This window comes from Theobroma umbraticum, unplaced genomic scaffold (genome assembly GCF_002168275.2).
Source record: "Theobroma umbraticum cultivar Fairchild unplaced genomic scaffold, ASM216827v3 scaffold_55.0, whole genome shotgun sequence".
Lineage (NCBI taxonomy): Eukaryota > Viridiplantae > Streptophyta > Magnoliopsida > Malvales > Malvaceae > Theobroma > Theobroma umbraticum.
Window position 1 is genome coordinate 3,555,466 of NW_018397270.1, and position 19,577 is coordinate 3,575,042.

At 31.2% G+C, this 19,577-nt stretch overlaps 1 protein-coding gene and 1 pseudogene across 2 annotated transcripts; both read right to left on the reverse strand.

Moving 5' to 3' along the window:
- Positions 1 to 1,034: 1,034 nt before the first annotated feature.
- Positions 1,035 to 2,018, reverse strand: LOC110426418 (ATPase family AAA domain-containing protein FIGL1 pseudogene; annotated as a pseudogene).
- Positions 2,019 to 9,910: 7,892 nt separating this feature from the next.
- FY (Transducin/WD40 repeat-like superfamily protein) lies at positions 9,911 to 19,257 on the reverse strand. 2 transcript variants are annotated; one of them, XM_021441499.2, is made up of 19 exons: positions 18,935 to 19,056; positions 17,869 to 17,942; positions 17,642 to 17,733; positions 16,780 to 16,848; positions 16,584 to 16,688; positions 15,701 to 15,796; positions 15,514 to 15,596; positions 15,321 to 15,392; positions 15,148 to 15,245; positions 14,738 to 14,797; positions 14,585 to 14,645; positions 14,416 to 14,503; positions 14,246 to 14,309; positions 13,936 to 14,014; positions 13,303 to 13,392; positions 12,467 to 12,555; positions 11,725 to 12,248; positions 10,788 to 11,036; positions 9,911 to 10,244 (listed from the first exon to the last, which is right to left on the reverse strand). In XM_021441499.2, the coding sequence occupies exons 3-19, from the start codon at positions 17,702 to 17,704 to the stop codon at positions 10,173 to 10,175; spliced, it is 1,962 nt and encodes a 653-aa protein (XP_021297174.1). In that variant the 5' UTR covers positions 17,705 to 17,733; positions 17,869 to 17,942; positions 18,935 to 19,056; the 3' UTR covers positions 9,911 to 10,172. The 2 variants fall into 2 exon arrangements, with proteins under 2 accessions (XP_021297174.1, XP_021297173.1); XM_021441498.1 differs by lacking the exon at positions 17,869 to 17,942 and having other exon boundaries at positions 18,935 to 19,257.
- Between the last annotated feature and the right edge of the window lie 320 nt (positions 19,258 to 19,577).

Consider the following 19,577-nt stretch of genomic DNA (forward strand, 5'->3'; position numbering starts at 1 on the left):
GATTCCATGTAAGTTAAAAATAGATGGTTTACAGATTCAATCTCCTAGTCGCACATCACACACAATGACACATCTCTTTGAATCAAGTTTCGTATGACAAGTTCCTCCTAGACCGCAACTCTTCCTTTGATCACTTACCATGCAAAAACTTCCACCTTAGGGGGTTCCAAACTAGCCCATACATCCTTCAAAATCTCCTCATCCCTTTCATTAGAAAGCAACATTGTTCTATAAAAGAAAATCGGAGAATATCTTCCATTTTGTGTACTTTTCCAAACCAATTTATCATCACTCTTACTATCAATATGAACATGTTGTAGGCATTCCATGAATTGACCCCACGTCTCTGTTTCCCAATCAAGAAATCTTCTTAGCTCAACATGCTATTGCCATTCTTAAGTCATCCATAATCCATATTCTTTAACTTTGCCAGTTTTATTTGTGGCCAAGGCAAAAATTCAAGGGAAAACCATTCGAAGAATCATGGCTTCAATCCATTCACCTCTCAAAACAAGAGTTATGGCAATGCATATAAGAATGTTCCACAGGATGACGTACAATGTTTTGAAGGCTTTAAGTTTATATCTCTCAATGTGTTTCATAATTACAAATGATATTGCCCATTCTCTTCAAAGCTAAAAATGTTAATTAATTTTTGAGTAATCAATCGTTAAGTGTATTTGATTCCATATACAATCAACTTGGTTTATGATTAAGTATTGTGTACATGATTTGCATAAATTCCTATGTGAAAATCTAGTACATATATTTGTTCATATTCATACCAAAAATTCAAAGCTGATAAGAAGAGAAAAAGAAGAAAAAAAATTTAAACTATATTAAGAGAAAGAAAAACATGCAATTCCTATACACCATCTATGTAAATTAAGCTAAATTTCATAAAAAAAATAAAAATAGTGAAAATAAGAAGGTATATCAGTTATGGCCGATGGCCACCTTCCCCACAAGAAAATTGTTGAAAGATGTTAATAACATAATTTGAATCTAAAGTTGCAAATGGATGCAAAAGGGACTTAAACTGACATACTACCAAATTCTGCATTCCATTCAACATATGTAGCAATTTCCTACTTAGAAACCGAAGGCATCACCTCCTTTAAAGCATTTTTGAAATCCTTAAAAGTAATTGGCCTTAAATCCTCTCTTTGCAATTTGCAAATATCTTTCCCATTCTTAGCTTCCTTAATCGCTTCCTTTATTGGACCCATCGTAGTTTCCTTGACTAAGTTTTTCATGTTTGATCTTAAATATCCATCAGTTAAGTTGCATATGAGATCAAGGTCTTTTTTTTTCAAGCACATTTCGACCATCCTTCTTTATTTTGTCAAGAATAATGTGTGATCTGGCTTCAGTAGTAGGCAAAGGAATGTAAAGCCTCTTGCTAAATTGCCTGCGCGTTACTTCATCAAGATCCTGAGGCTTGTTTGTTGCTCCAATGACTATGATTTGTTCACTTCCAAAATCAATGCCTACCATTTCAACAAAAACTATGTTTTAAGTCGCTTGATGGATTCATACTCAATGATTGATGACCACTTATTGAAAAAGGAATTTATCTCATCAAGAAAAATAATAGAAGGTTGTAAATAACGAGCAACCCTAAAAAGTGCTTTAACAAGCTTTTCACCATCATCAAGCCACTTGCTTGACAATGAAATGGTAGATATGTTGAAAAAGGTTACTTTCATTTCTCTGGCTATGGCTATTACAATCATTAGTTTACCTAGTCTTGGTGGACCAAAAAGGAGAACTCCTTTGCCTACTGAACAGATGCTTTGAAAGATTTTCGGATTTAGTACAGGCCACAAAATAGTTTCATGCACATAATTTTTAACATGCTCAAGCCCTGCGATATCATCACAGTTAGCAATGGTATCTTGATCTATTATCTCAGAAATAATTCATTGGATCTGCTCAGGTTCCCAATGCTCAAGCCTTTTTGGAAGCTCATTGTTGGGATCATATAATGCTTCCAAGGCTCTCTTTTTTGCGAGCATTATTGATGCTGTGCTAGTAGCATTTGTTCCTAGCTTGGAGAAATTCAGTATATACTCTATATTTTGTATACTCTATATGATACGGACCAAATTTACTGTAAAAAGAAAGAGATGCAACTTGGTTTTGTTGAGGAATACTAGAATGATGAGTGATTGTAGCCTTTTTTTACGGAAGAACACTTGAGGGAGGAAAGGCACTTTGGTATGGTTGATAAAGATAATTGAGAAAAGGAACTTCAAGTGCACTACTTATTGGAGAACTACCTAAACTAAACAAAAAAAAGCCTAGCTTGATTCTGTTGAGGAATAATATTGGAGTAAGGGAGTGCAACTTGGTTAATACTAAGAAGAGATGGAACTTGGCTTGCTCGATAGATAAATGCGTGCAAAGTAGATTGGTTTGATCTTAATGTAGCATTAAACCCCATTATGTCATTAATCACACCCTTGGCTTTCTGTAGTGAATCCAATATTTCGGAAACAACTAATTGAATCTCAATGTTCTGTTTTGACAAAGGAATAACATCAGAAGGACAGATAGTACTACTTAAAGCCAACACCAACAATGATGTATGAAAAGATTGCATCTTTGATAGTACTTCCTCACTTTTTTTATCACAAAACAAAAGGGATAAGATAATTGAATATGTCTGTTGTTTTGTCAAAGTCTTTTTCTCAATCAATGAATTGCTTCCATTAGAATCCATATTTTCTTCTTTCAAAAAAACTACAAAAAAGTTTTTATGTCTCAAATATAATAAGTTCACGATTGACATTAAATTTTATGTCACCCCCAAACGAATCAAAAATCTAAAAAAATAAATAAATAATCAACTCAAATTAAAATGATCATACAATAATAGATTTGCATAGTAATAAAGGATATCTTAATCCTAGATTATCCTATATCCATAAAGAAAACTTAAAGAAGAAACAAGGAAGATATCACTGAGCAAACTTGCTTGGAGAAAAGAAGGAGCACATACCTAGCAAGAAAAAGAACAAAAAAGAGATTATCCTCTAAGTAATCTTGCACTTTTTTTGCATTGCTTGATTACCAAAGGAAGGAGAATTGTGTGCAAGGATTTAACAAGGGAAAGCTAAAAGCCAGCTTCAAAGTCTGGCTATGGATGTCTTCTCCTAATGAAGTCAATGTGGAGAAATGTTGAATACCACTCCAGAGTTGGATTTCTTCTCCTTTTATAATACTAATAAGTTATAAATTTTTCCCTTAAAATTTATTATATGATTTCATAAGTAAGTTTTCATACAAAAAATGAAAAACTAAATTCGAAGGAATCAAAATTGGATTTCATAAGCAAGCTTTCATACACCATTATGGTTATTTTTTAACATTTGGGAATTTTTTTTATAACTTATTTTTTCTGCAACAAAATAAAATAAGAAACTATAAATGGTCTAGCCTTCAATAAGGTAAGTATTTATTCTTATCTACTCAAGATGAACTATAATGCTATATAGACAGATTTTATACAGCAAAGTTTTCCTTCCTCAAATTCCATCTCTTTGCCTTTAGCTTTCTACCATTGATTGCACCTTGACTTTAACACAAGCCCTCAAAGATCTAGCATGTTATTGGTTTATCATTACTAAATTCTAAGAATTGGATCGAAATCAAAAATTATAGCAATGCAAATGAGAATGTTCTTTAGGGTGTCGTAGAAGGATTAAAAGGCTAGTTCTTCAAAGTTAACAATGTTTATGAATTTATGACTAATCAATCATTAAGTGGATTAGATTCCATGTTCAATTAAGTTGAATTATAATTAAGTCTTTTGTCAATTTGTATAAGTTCATATGTGAAAGTAATGCAATGACAGATTCTATTTCATATTTTTGTTCATAGTCATACCAAATTCAAAGTTGGTGAAAGGAGAAAAAGAAAAAAGAAACTTTAAACATTACATTAAAAGATAGAAAAGCTTTATATTCAAAATTTATATATCTTTTCCTTTTTTAATTTTATGATTTTATAATTTTATTAAAAATAATTATTTAAATTTGTTTGATAAAAAAGTCAATAACAGACTAACTTGATAAAATGAAGAGAGTGAAACTTGCTTTATCTATGAATAAATATACTTTTCATATTTGTTAATTCAATAATTTAAGCATATCTTACTCAAGAAATGATATTTTACAACTTATAGTCTTGAAACACTAATGAAATAATGAATTTTTAAATTATTACTAATATAATATGATTATTTATAAAATAATAACATTTAATTTTAGAATGTTGATACCATTCTTATACTAAACCAAGACCTTGTGTTATTGATCTAACATCAATAAAAGATAGGATCAATCTTGAACTTTTAAGGGTATTCTTCCATCGAATAAGTATATCTTTTAAGTTGAAAATGTGATCTCATGATAAATGGAATCAAAGCTTATTTTACTTTTCACTAAAGTGAAACCCTCCAATAAGAGATTTTAAGGTTGAGATAAATCCCCACCAAAATAGATACCTCTATTTCATGTGTGATAAAACAAATGTAACAAAAGTCCTACATCAGAAAGATGGGATGAGTCTTAAACTTATAAATCAAGCCTTCCTCCACCTAATAAATTTGTTTTTAAGTTGAAAGTATTTCTTAACTTCCAGCTTAGTGTTTTTTTTTTTTACCCTTAAACTCATTTTAGCATATTCTATCATAAGTAAGCTTTCATACCAAAAAAAAAAACACCATATTCGAAAAAATCAAAATTTAACTCAAATTGTCAAGTTAGTGGAAAAAATCTATTTTGAGTTTGATTTTCTTATTAAATCATCATGTTTGGTAAGAAATCAATAGCTTACGTGGCAGTTGTCTTATATTTAATAAGTAACCGATAAATCATGAGGTGACGATCTCATTTTTTATAAAGAATTATTATTTTACCTTACGATGATTTATATAAGTGAGAAGCGATATAATTTTTAGTGAATTGATAAAAAAAGGTTTTCGCCAAGTGTATGGATTTATGAAATTAAGTATTAACAATTGTAATTGTTTTTATAATTATGCCAAAATATTCTTCTTGTCCATTTTCATAATATATTACATGCTACTTTTTGTTTTTATATATGAATTTGCTTTTCCTAATAAATTTATCATCATCATAATAACTCTAATTTCATTTTCTCATTTGAAAATTTTCTTAATATAACTTATTTTTTTTAGTGTACGTTATATGCTATTCTCTCCATTCTATATCGTTTGTCTTTATTTGAACCTTTTTTTTTTATCAAATGACTTCAATTTTCACCATTATTTTTAAAATAATACATAAAATTAAATTTCAAAACAATATGTTTTAAAAAGGTTAAAATTCAAAATTTGTAAATCTTTTTCTTTTTTAATTTTATAGTTTTGAGATATTCTTAAAATTAATGGTCAAAATTGAATTTATTTGTTAAAAAAGTTAATAAGAGACTAATATAAAAAGATCGAAAGAGTAAAAATTACTTTATCTACTGATAAATATACTTTTCATATTTGTTAATTCAATAATTTAAAGAAATGATATTTTGCAACTTATTGTCTTGAAATATTGAAATAATGAATATTTTAATTATTACTAATATAATATGATTATTTATAAATGATAGCATTCTACAAGCTTAAACCAAAATCTAACATTATTAAGCATTTTATATATTTAAGAATATTGATACAATTCTTATATTAAACCAAGACTTTGTGTCATTGTTCTCATATCAGTAAAAGATAAGGTAGTCTTCAGCTTATAAGTAAGGGTATTCTTCCACCAAATAGTAAAGGTATTCTTTTATCAAATAGATATGTCTTTTGAGTTGTGTGATCTTGTGACAAATGATATCAGATCTTATTTTACTATTCATTAAAGTGAGACCTTCTCATAAGAAATAATAAGATCAAGATAAGTCTCCACCAAAGTAATCCTTCTTTTCCATGTGTAAAAGAATCAATGCAACAAAAATCTCACATCAAAAGAAATAAGATGAGTCTTAAACTTATAAGTCAAACCTTCTTGCATCTAATACACATGTATTTTGAGTCAAAACTACCTCTCGACTTTCGATTTGTAATTTTTAGTATTTTTTTTACCCTTAAAGTCATTTTGGCCTAATTTTTCATAAGTTTTCATATAAAAAAAAACGATAAATTCAATATAATCAAAATTTAACTTAAATTGTCAAGTTGGTATAAAAAATTTATTTTAAATTTGATTTGATTATTAAATCATTATGTTTGATAAGAAGTTGATAACTTAAATAATAGTAATCTTGTATTTAATAAGTGATCGATAAATCATAAGGTGACTATCTCATATTTGGTAAAAAGTCAGTATCTTACTTTGCAATGATTTATGTCACTAAGAAGTGATATAATTTTCAACAAGATTGATGAAATAATGTTTTCGCCAAATGTAATAATTTATGAAATTAAGTACGAACCATTATAATTGTTATTATATTGTGTTAAAATATTCTTCTCGTATAATTTTAAAATATATTGCATGCTACTTTTTATATTTAAATATAATTTTTAATTTTCTAAAAAATTTATCATTATTATAATAATTTCAATTTCGTTTTAAACTAATACTTTGTATCATGAATTTCATATCAATAAAAGAAAAGATGATCTTGACCTTCTAAGTAATGATATTCTTTGACCGAATAATCATGTTTTTTGAGTTAAAAATGTGATCATGTTACAAATGGTATCAGAACTTACTTAACCCTTAATTGAAGTGAGATCTTCTTATGAGAGATAATAGGGTTGAGATAAGTCCCCACCAAAATAGATACCACTCTTCCATGTGTGAAAAAATCAACACAACAAAAATCTCACATTAAAATATATAAGATGAGTCTCGAACTTTTAAGTAAAACATTTCTCTACCTAATAAACATGTATTTTAAGTCAAAATTACTTTCAGACGTTTGACTTGTAATTTTTAATACATTTTTTACTCTTAAAGTTATTTCGATCTAATCTTTCATAAGTTTTCATATAAAAAAAATACTAAATTTGAAAGAATCAAAATTTAACTCAAATTATCAAGTTAGAAGAAAAAAATGATTTTAAAATTTATATGATTATTAGATCATCATGTTTGGCAAGAAATAAATAGCTTATAGTAATCTTGTATTTAATAAATAAACAACAAATCATGAACTGGCAATCTCATATTTAGAAAGCAATCAGTGCCTTACTTAGTGATGATTTATATTATTTTTTAATGATATTTTTCTTGTCATAAAATAATCTTTTCATCAAATGTAATAATTCCTGAAATTATGTATGAACAATTATAGTTGTTATTATATCATATTAAAATATTCTTCTCATCTAACTTCAAAATATATTACATGCTCCTTTTTATATTTATATATAATTTTTATTTTTCTAAAAAAGTTATCATTATTATAATAACTCTAATTTCATTTTAAATCAAGACTTTATGTTGCATATCTCATATTAATAAAAAATGGGATGATCTTGAGCTTATAAATAATGATTACTTTCAACTAAATAGACATGTCTTTTAAATTAAAAATATGATCTTGCAACAAATGGTATCAGAGTTTACTTAACTATTTATTGAATAAAATCCTCTCATGACAAATACTAGGATCAAAGTAAGTCATCACCAAAGTGATCTCATTTTTTCAAGTGTTACAAACCTATACTCTAGATCTTCCTCCATCTAATAAACATATTTTTTTAAATTGAGAGTAGTTTTTAATTCTCGACTTGAAACTTTTAATACCTAATCTTACCTTTAAAGTCATTTTAGCTAATTATTTCATAAGTGTCTATAAAAAAAATACTAAATTTAAGAGAATCAAAATTTAATTCAAATTGTCAAGTTGGTAAAGAAAATTCATTTGAAGTTTAAATTGATTATTAAATTATCATGTTTGAAAAAAAACAATCAGTAACCTATGTGACAGTATTCTTGTATTTAGTAAGTGATCGAAAAATCATAAGGTGGCAATTTCGTATTTAGTAAAGAGTTAGTATCTTACCTAACAATGATTTATATGATTGAGAAGTGATATAATTTTCAATAGAATTGAAAAAACAATATTTTCACCAAATGTAATGATTTATAAAATTAAGTATGAAAAATTATAATTGTTTTTATATCGTATTAAAATATTCTTCTTATCTAACTCCAAAATATATTATATGTTACTTTTTATGTTTATATATGATTTTTCTTTTCCTAATCAATTTATTATCATTATAATAATTCTAATTTCGTTTTCTCATTTAAAGATTTTTTCTAATATAATTTATATCTTTTAGTGTGCATTATATATTACTTTTTTGTCCCATTTTTTTTGTCTTCATTTAACTCTTTTTATCAAATTATTTCAATTTCGAATTTATAAGTAAAGGTATTCTTCTACTAAAAAGACATGTCTTTTAAGTTAAAAATGTAGTCCTATAACAAATTGTATCAGAGCCTATTTAACTCTTTATTAAGATAAAATCCTTCTATGAGAAATACTAAAGTCGAGAAAAGTTCCCATCAAAGTAGATATTCTCTCTCTTCTATATGTGAAAAAATCAATGCACCAAAAAACTTACGTCAAGAAGAGATGAAATGAATTCTAAAATTTTAAGTTAGACATTCTTCTATCTAATACATATGTTTTTTGAGTAAAAAATGCTTCTTCACTTTCAATTTGTAACTTTTTGTACTTTTTTTTACTCTTAAAAATCATTTTAGTCTATTTTTTCATAGGTAAGTTTTCATAAAAAAAAAACTAAATTCGAAAGAATCAAATTTAATTCAAAATGTCAAGTTGGTAAAGGAAATCTATTTTGAATTTGATTTGATTATTAAACAATTATGTTTGGTAAGAAATCGGTAGCTTACGTAGTTATAATCTTTTGTATAATAAGTGACTAGCAAATCATGCGATGGTATCATCATTTTTGGTAAAGAGTCAATATCTTACCTAATAGTGATTTATATCATTGATAAGTGATATAATTTTCAATAAAAATGATGAAAGAATATTTTTATCAAATGCAATAATAAATGAAATTAAGTATAAACAGTTGAATTATTTTTGTATTATGTTAAAATTTTTATATGTTATTTTTTATGTTCATATATGATTTTTTAATTTTTAATAAATTTATCATCATTAATAACCCTAATTTTATTTTATCTTTTAAAATTTTTTAATATAATTTATACTTTTTTAAAATACATTATATGCTACGTTCTCCGTCTCATTTTATTTATCTTTATTTTATTTTTTACAAAATTATTTCAATTTAGAATTTATAAGTAAACGTATTCTTTCACTTAATAAACATAATTTAAGTTGAAAATATGATCTATGACCAATAGTATCAGAACCTACCAAACTTTCTCTAAGATAAAATCTTTTCACGAGAAATATTAAAATCAAGATAAATCCCCATCATAATATATCTCTTTCCTTTATGTGTGACAAAATTAATGCAACAAAAATCTCAAATCTCAAAAAAAAAAAAAAGATCAATCTTGATATATTTTATGATCTCATAACAAATGGTATCAGAGCCTACTCAATTATTCATTGAAATGAGATCTTTTCATGAGAAATAATACAATTGAGATAATTTCTCACCTCTTCTCTATGTGATAAAATCGATACAACAAAAATCTCATATCAAAAAACAAAAATTATAAAACATATAAGTCAAATCATCACCTAATAAATGTTTTTGAAATTAGAAGTGTGAAAGTGTAACACTAGCAATGTATTTATTTATGAAAAAACATGCATATTACCAAACTAGATAATCATTAATGTTAAATTATGTTCAAACTTATTTAAGTAAGAACAAGAGGAAGAAAACTCAAAATGAACTCAAGCTGCCAAAAGTATATACAAAGTTGAAAAGCTCAAGCAAAATGAGGATTAAGCTTTCAAGCATTCTTTAAATATACATTATAGCAAAAATCAACAAAAACCATTTGCTTAGTGATGCCATCTCAATGACTGTTCCAGTAAGTCCAAAGAAAATGTCAATATTAAGGAAGCCGAAAACAATTTAAAAAAAAAAAAACTAAAAGGAATACACAGGAAACATGATGCTTTCCACTCAGTCGGATGGCAGCATGACTGTAAAATGTTCTTCTATCTTAGGTCTACTGCGGTGTTTGACCATGAGGTGGGGGACCTGGTAGTGGTGGAGGCGGCAGACCAGACTGACCACCAGACTGCAATAAGTGGAAGTATAACAAGTTAGCTTCTTCAGAACTCAAGTAAACTAACAAAATACAAGCCTAGAATGAGGTTGCATGCAGTGCAGGAGAGCTATATGAACCAGGTAGTAGAATCAAATATGTACAATATCGAAAACCCTAAAATATCTAGTGCAAAAGAAATGGTGGAATTTTGAACATTGCTTCATATCCTTTAGAAAATAGGATAATGTTGGTTATTCACGGTCCAGACAAGATCAAGCAAGAATCATTCAATCAAATTAGTTTTAAGCCAAAGTGCGAGCATTTCAGAAGTCATTGTAGGAATAGTTTTCAACTAAGCTTTTTCATTTTACCATAACCAAAGAGCACATTCAGAGATAGAGAGAGGTGATTGTTATAGCTTTTCATTTCACTACCAATTGAGTTCCACTTAAATGCTTCCGATTGTTGTTCTACCATGGATTGTGGCTGCAAATCCAGCCACTGGCAGATAATATGGGGACAGACAAGGAGAGCGAACGACGTTACAGCAGCAAAGGACCTTCACTAATTTACCTGGTAAGGATTGAACCCTGGCATCATTGGCATCTGTCCACCCTGTGCACGATTGAATGCACCACCCTGTGGATACATTTGGCCTCCACCCGCATTTGCTGCTCCTTGCATATTTTGCATACCATTTGGAAAACCTCCAACTGTAGGGGCACCACTGTTCGGCAAGGATCCTGAGTGCATTGGATTCATGCCCATAAAATGGCCTTGTGGCATTGGAGGAGGCATCTGATTCATTGTACCTTGCATACCCTAAAATTTTGAAATAGGTTTGATTAGAGTTTCTCCATTAAAGATTGAACTTAAACAAAGATCTTAGCACCACACATTTACAGAAAAATCAAACCCAGCTACACAATTAAAAAGTCCCTAGGATACTATTGCATGCAGAAAGTAAATGGGTATTTACATCAACAGAAGACCATCAAGCAGAAAGTATTTCCAAAAGATTAATCGTTGGTTAAAAAATTTGACTGCAGCTTTTCAATTTAACTCATTGTTCTATTAAAAGGGGAAACAAAAATAGAACTGCTTCAGTTTTGCAAGAAACACTTAGTTCTGCCTGCCTAACTAATATGCAAATTACACTCCATCAGCAAATTGCCATATTCAAACAGGATACCATACATAACTTCTAGCAGTACCATATGCGAGAAAATTAAATTCTTTCCTATTCCACTTCTCAAACAAAAGATTGAATAATTTTTTTAATTTACGCCAAGAGGTTCATTTGCAAACCACATTCATAAACCCAGCTTCAACAGAAATACATGCCATCCAAGTTTGCAGCAAGTTGGGCAAACGAACCATAGAAAATAGAACATCTTCCCTATTTGAAAACAAATATTAACTATAACTAATTGGAGCCCCACTGATTTGAAACTGAAAACAAAAGTTACAAAAAGGAATAATATGTAGTAGAGCTAGGTAAATGTGATACCATTGGACCGGGCATAGGCATTTGATGTGATGTTGGCATTGATGAAGGTGGAGGCAAAGATCCTGACATTGAGGATGGGACAGGTGAAGGCATACCAATTGGAGGCATTTGCGGTGGAGGGCGTTGTAAATGAGGATGTGGAAGCAGGGGCATATGAGATGGAGGCTGTAGCTGTGACATATTTGGAGGTGCCATTTGCATAGGAGGCATTTGCTGTTGTTGCATCTGTTGAGGATTTTGTTGATATCCCTGCTGCTGATTGGCAACAAGAAGAGATGGATGTGGACCAGGAGGAAGAGGAGGAGCTCCGAAAGGCATGGAACCTGGAAGAGGCTGCTTTTGGTCCCCCTGAGCAGATCCATCCAGAGATGGAACTGATAATGGCATCGGAACTCCAACACCGGGAATTGTTCCCTCATTTCGAGTCAATCCAGTAGCAAATGGTCCCGGAGTTGTTGGACCTTCAGGTGCTGCAAAATTACCAGGCATACGACCAGCTAGCACAGGGTTTTGCTCACCATAGCCTGGATACAGTTCACAGGGCCATTAAGCATAGAACAAAGTATAATGCTCCAGCATATTTACAGAACAACATTGAGTTTTACATGAAATCCATTGAGTATCACACAATTAAATCATTCAGGTAAAGTGGACAAAACAAACAACTGCGAAAACATCATCTTTTCTTCCTTTTCTTTTCCAGATTACAGGGAAGAGTAAAGAGCAGGACAAAAAGCAAAACCTTGGTTCTGACCCATGTTAAATTTATCACGAGCAGTATCTCCTGGCCTATTTCTGCACCAAAACTTTGTCGTGTGATCATTGCTACCACTGCATATTAAAAATGAGTTAAATGCCAGAAGATGGGCTTGATATATAATTTACGGATTGATAAAACCATATATGCCTATCAGCATAATGCTATAGACTAGAACAAATCATGTTTCATGTTCCAAATAGAGCTAGTATGGAAAAGAACAACAGAAAACCAAATAACATATAAGATGCCCTAGCTCAAAAGCAGCAGAAAAACAGTAACACTAATCACAAAGTTATGTATTCTTGTTCCACAGAATCTTATCAGTTATAAGAGCATGTCCGATGGACTTTCCACAGCCATCCAAATGGCTCTTCAGTGTTACAGTGCTATGCCATTTCAGCACCAATGCTAGCACATCATGAACCAGCGCATACTTTCATATCCCTCAATACCAAGACATTTAGCCATCAAACAAATTTTAAAATAATGAATATAGAATGCTGCAGCATCTTAAAATGATGATTAACTTAACAAATCCCTTTTCTCATTATCATTTTGAAAAATCCAAATATGATGCAATCTACAACATATTCAGACCTACAAGCATTTAAGCATTCAATCCATGTATGATTCTTGTGCATTTGACCCTCAAATTCAAAGACTATTTTCAGGTTTTGCAGATATTCTCAAACAACTGCATTCAGTTCCTATCTCAAAATTTAAACATATCATTTAATTTTTAAATGATATGCATAAAACTACAAGGAAATCACCAAGAAGAATGCCGATTTAACCGCACAGTACTAGACTGAGTTTACCTGCATAGAAGATATCCAATAGGATGCCAGGCAATATCCCACACGCTATTATCATGGGCATTGGGAATTTCAACCTGGGGAGTTTCATGCCTGTACATCAGAATGATCTTTAGTAATTGTAAGTTACAAAATCATTAATTCAAAACCACAGCAATATATATTATAACTAATACTTGAAAGAAAAGAAAAATCAAATTAGCTTTGTAACACACGATGATAAAGTATCTAATACATGCGTACAGTAAACAAATGACCACTGACAGATGAACTTCATGAAATCAATTTTAATATGAAAAATTAATATAATATAAAAAGATAGCAAATTTGCTTTTAGCAAAAAGTTTTGTTCCCTTATGATATTATCCAGCCTTTATAATTATAAATATGAGTTTAATTCCATCAAGGTCTATAAACTGTGAACTTTTCAAATGTTTTGATGTTTCTCATATTTGGTCTTGTAACACCCCAACTCATAATCCACCCTAAATATATCAGTGGAGAGACAAACATCCAAAATAAAAGTAAAACATTCAAAACCACATAAGTTTTGTAACCTGGAGCATAAAGGAAAGGACAAAATGAGGAAATACAGTAATGCAACCAGTGCAAGATGTTCTGAATCAGAAATCTTACCCAACAAGCCAATGGAAAATGGATCCATCAAAACTCCCACTGACAAAGTATTCTTCATGGAATGGGTGCCAAGCCAATGCTGGCAAAATTGGAAATCAACATGTTTAAGAATCATCCTTACTGAAGTCATGCAAGAAAGAGAACGAAAATGATCAAGCATAACAATAACTATATGCCACAATCATCCCAGTCTTTCAGGAGCTGTATCACAGTGGTGAACAATTCACAGCAGTCAAGCATGTATCTGATGTGTCAGGAGTTTTAAGCAATATCCATACAAAAAGTTCCACTTAGAATAAGTCTGACTAACCAGTCACATCCTTTCGGTGGCCTCGGAAAGATTCAAGCTCCTTCATAGCCCTGATGTCATAAAGCTGAAAAGGAAAAATAAAAGTTAACCTGAATATGAAAAAAGGAAAAAAAAAACATATACTCCAATCAATTAAATAACAGCTTTGCAGAGAGGAAGAGGGTGCTTACCTTGATGATTTGATCCTTTGCAGCAGTCAACACCCAATTACCATTTTGGTTCCATTTGACACAAAGTACTGTGTTTTTGTGGCCATGACTGCACAAGACTTGCATTACTTCTCAAAATAATTAAAATTGTTAGCTTGACTATAGAGTTTTACCAGGATAGTGTACTCACAATGAGCAAAGCTCTCTCCCTGTCTTAGCATCCCAAAGTTTCACGAGGTTGTCTTTTCCACCTAAGGAAAGGCCAATCAAATAGCAAGGCATGATGATGAAAACTTGCCAAAATACCAAGTAAAAGAAGCTCAAAAATAAACTTGAGACACACCTGAAACCAGTAAGGATTTTGTAGGGTGCCAATCAACACTTTTCACATCCCAACCATGGCCTGCCTGAGTTCAAACCATGTAAGGAACTCTTAGGTTAATTCATGGATGATAGATACATAGATACATGATAGTAGATTTTGAACTTATTGGCCTAAACTTTAGGGTGCTAAAGAAACAAACTGATATATATTTTGGTGATCTTTGTTAGAGACGGCAATGCTTCAGCCAAAGGTAATAATATCATATAACTTTGTACAAACACATTATAATCAAACTGCAAACATGAAGCACAATAACTAGAGTAATCAATGAGACAAGAAATTATGTTGCTTCAGTATGCTATTAGGAAAACTCAAAGTAGGGGAAACAAACTTATTCTTATAATTGATAAGTAGTCCAGAAACATTACCAGTTAAAGAACGCTCCTCTTGGCACCGGGCAAAGTCCCACACTTTTACAGTAGTATCATCAGAACAGGAACAAAATTTTAAATCTGTCCTACAGAAACTGTTAAAAGGGTATGTTTATAAATGCTATACAGATAAAATTCTGACAGGAAAAGAAGAAGTATTAAAAAGGTACCTTAAGTCACGAACTGATTCTTTGTGAGCAGATTTATTGAACTTAACATTATTCATGTTATTCTGCCAATACCTAAAGGTAAACCCCACATACACACTCACATTAGCATAAAAAATATGCTTATGTCAAACAAATATTCACAAGCATGAAAGAAATAAGGCTAATAGCGCCAAAGAATATTGGGAATATGTACTTTATTGCACCCCCATCATCACCAGAAACCATCCAGTTGTCATTGTGACTCCATACCATAGACCTGATAGCTTGATCATGGGCCTAAGAATTTTAAAGAAAAAAAGGGTAAAAAAGCTGTCAATGTGGATTCTCTAATGAATAATCCTAATTAAATAAGATAAACATCACAACTAATGGAAATATACCTGAAGAATCATTTCAAAATTAAATGATTGTCCATTCCATAGAGTAAATTCCCCACTCTGAGAACCTGTGATGAGACGTCTGCCCGTGGGAGTCCACTAAGATGAATAAAAATTCAAAGCATAATAGCTCAGTCAATTTAGGAACATAAAACAAGAACCTAAATCTTTTTTTCCTCTAGAGGTGGGGGGGAACTACATTCTGTTGTTCTAGATAAAGCAGAAAACCAACAATAGCACCCACTGCCTTCCTACACACAGAGTCATAAGCAATTCGAAGAAGTATCATCAACAGCAATAATAACAAGTTAAGCTTTTCTTCCACAAAATAGGGTCAGCTGCCATAATAAATAAAAGTATCACAAGATAAGACATGCAAACATGTAAGTAGAAAAAGAAACAGCCGCTTCTATTTTTTATCACTACCTACTGCACCTTACAGTAAGCTGACAATGAATAAATAAATAAATAAAGACAAGAAGGATGGATGGATGGATTGCATCCATCTAATACCCAATTGTTGGTTTATTTTCAATTTTTTGGATAAACAAAGGTAACCATAAACTTTTAAAAGTTAATTTGAGTGAACAAGTATCTAATCACGTGAAACACATTAAGATAACACATCTTTTCATTTCTAGCATTGGAAAAGCTAATTAGGGAACCTTTTAATTCAAAAAATTGAGCCCAATGTCACATGCCAAGTCACCTTTAAGCCATCATTAGCCGATAGAAAAGATCCAACAACTTCCTCCTCATGAAGCAAGACTTAAGCAATCAATCATACAACTAGTGAAATGTAATTAGATGAGGAAAAGCAATATGAAAGAAAACCAACCAGGTAAATGATAAGAATACAGCAAAATTTAATTTCAATCTAACTCACCAAAACACGATTTATTGAACACCGATTTTTGTTTAGAGATGTATGAACAAATTTGGCAGCAAAGCTGGTGGATGGATTATCTATATAGGCAGCTGTGGGCAACACCTGCACGAAAGGGCAACAGATGATACATGTTTACATCGGGCAATTCATAATCCAGGAAACAAGAGAAAAAAGATAAAGCATGTTCACTAACATCAATTGCTGCTGCTGGAGTAGGCTGCAATACTGTCCTGTCTCGTGAATCTCGTTGCCACATGCGAATCTGCAGATCCATCATAATAGATTACAAGTAAGTAAAACTCAATTAGAGATTCAAAAGGCAAAAAGGATTGAACTTGGCATCTCAAATAAAATAAACACAGATATAGCAAAAACTAGGGTTGAGATACTCTCCATTATTTTTTTGGACCAATATAGGCCAATACACACTTAATCTGTATTAATAGGATCTACTCACGAATCATTTATTAATTAGTGATGACAGGTATATTTGGTCAGTTGTGGTCCAAAAAGTAACAAATTGGAGCTAAGTCTGGGCATTTAGGAAAAACCGTAACATAATAAGTATTTCAGGATATAACTTTGTCCCATGAAGCACAAAAAAGTACAGCTGAACACCATACATAAATGACATTGAAACAAATTAAAACCATTGGCCTCTATATTAGGACGGATTCTCCAGCACCACCATGAAAGACAACTTCATAGGTGATATCTTAAGCATAAAGATAAGCTATCATACAGGGAGAATTATGGGTAAGAAAGGTGCTAGAAAGTACTATAAACTTTAAATTACAGCAATCAAACAAATTGAACAAGGAACTTGAGCAAAAACTCAAGGCAGAAAAAAGCAGGCTGATTTCTAGATAGAGGAAATCAACCACCATGTTGGTGAAGAGCAGGACATCAACCATAAGGATGATAGAAGCGACATTTAAGCCATCCAACAACAAACATTAGAATCTGTGTCAATGAGTTCCCCAATTCTGACCATGTGACCACCTATGAAGATATGTCTAAAAGTATATGAAAATAACCAAACAAGAGAAATTCACCTGCGTATATCGCACAACAGTGCTTGTATAATCAACAGCCCTCCTTTGGGTCAGCTTTCTCATTCTTTTTGCAGCAAAGTTGTCACCATGAGCTGAAAGAAACATTTTTAAAAAAATAGAAGAATCTATCAGAACTAAATTTGAGATAGCCAAATCTCAAGTAAATTGCAAATCATCCTCTAAACATGCAGTTGAATGAAGCCATAGTTTTAGACCTAGAGGCTTACCATAAGACAAGGCTCATGGTGCAAATTGAACCTCAAAGTGTAAATCCATGAGGCTTACAACCATGAGCAGCAAACTGCATAAAAACCTATAGTATAAGAACTTCAAAATATCCTCACATATCAATTTGGTAGGAAAAGGTTCCTTGGTAATCACTAATGTTAACTTAGAAACACACACACAAAAGTACAGGTTCCAGTATTGCTTAATTAATACAGACAATCAATAGCTCAAGATAACTCAAGCAAATATTGATAATGCAAAACTCCAAAGTTGTGGTCTTTCTTTAATGTTGGACTGATATGGTATCTTACCAGAGAAACTCAACATTAATCATATAACTAGGTTTCATTCTCTTAAGTTCTAAGAACAAAGACTTTATATTTGCTTGATATTGCAGATTTTAAGTCCCAAACACTTATTTTCTGTAGTTATAAGTTACAAGGTATTAGGTATTACATGTTTGGTTTAGAAATGATTTTATGGCAATTTTGGCAGTAGCCCATATTTGATCCTGACTGCATCTTTAGAATTTTACATACAAGCTTGTAATCTTCTTCAACTTAGACTCCATTTGGTTGATGCCTCAGCAACTTGCTTTCTGTTAGTTGCTTTTTGCTTCTTGAAAACTTGCTTCTCATTAGTTGCTTTTGTTCAATAAACAAAATTATATCCTTTTATCTATAATCTTCCAGAAATATTATTTACTTTTGTATCTGATCGCATTTTTCATTTCTTTTGGAAGCAAAAAGCAATTAGAAAAAGCACCAACCACATGGAGCCTAAATAACTTGTTTATTAGAATTCCACCAGCAATTCTGCTTTCTTTATGAATTCCCACAGCAACCCTAACCCAGGTGATAAGCCTCTCAGTCCTAAGTGCAATTTTCCCCTTATTCCTCCAATTTTCAGCTTTTTTTCAGGTATGCAAGCACCTAAGCTTTGAATTTCGAGAATTAAATAACTATTTTGTAAAAAATGTTTATAATGCTCAATAATTTGAACTAAAAGAATACAAAATTGTAAAAAAACAAAAAGAGAGAAAGAAATTGAGAATTATTATTCTACCGTCATAAGGCGGAATCTGAGGAGGAGCAGGGTGGTGATACTCCGAGTTCAGAGTAGTAGAAGAAGCTGAGGGCTGCCGCATCATTTGCGGAGGCGGTGGCGGAGGACCTCTTGGGAACTCCCCACCTTGGGACGGCGGCGGCTGGTTCTGCTGCTGTTGTGGATCACCGTACATCATTGTGAAAACCCTGGAGGACAATCCTAAATCGTAAGGCGGAGTAAAGAGAGTGGAGTTGCAGAGCACTGGATTAAAACCCTAAACCCAAAATTTCAGTTTTGGTGGTTTTTGGGAGCGGGAAAGAGAGTATTGACTGTAGGGTTGTTTTTGACCGTGTAGTTCGAAGTCGGGTCGTGAGTTCCACCAAACGAGTCAACCCGAGTATTCTTTTTTATTTAATTTATAATTAAGTTTTTCTTTTTTATATGTAGAACATATCTTATGATTATAAACTTTATTTTATTTAAAAATGAGATGCACCTTATAGCATGATTGGTTGGGGAAATGGCTAAGCTAAATATATTAAGTTCGTTTGACTTAATTTTGTTTCATAAATTGAAATTTTTAATACATTAAGAAGTTAAATATATTTGATAAACTGAAAAACTTAATATTAAATTGTTAAATAATAGTAGACTTTTAAAT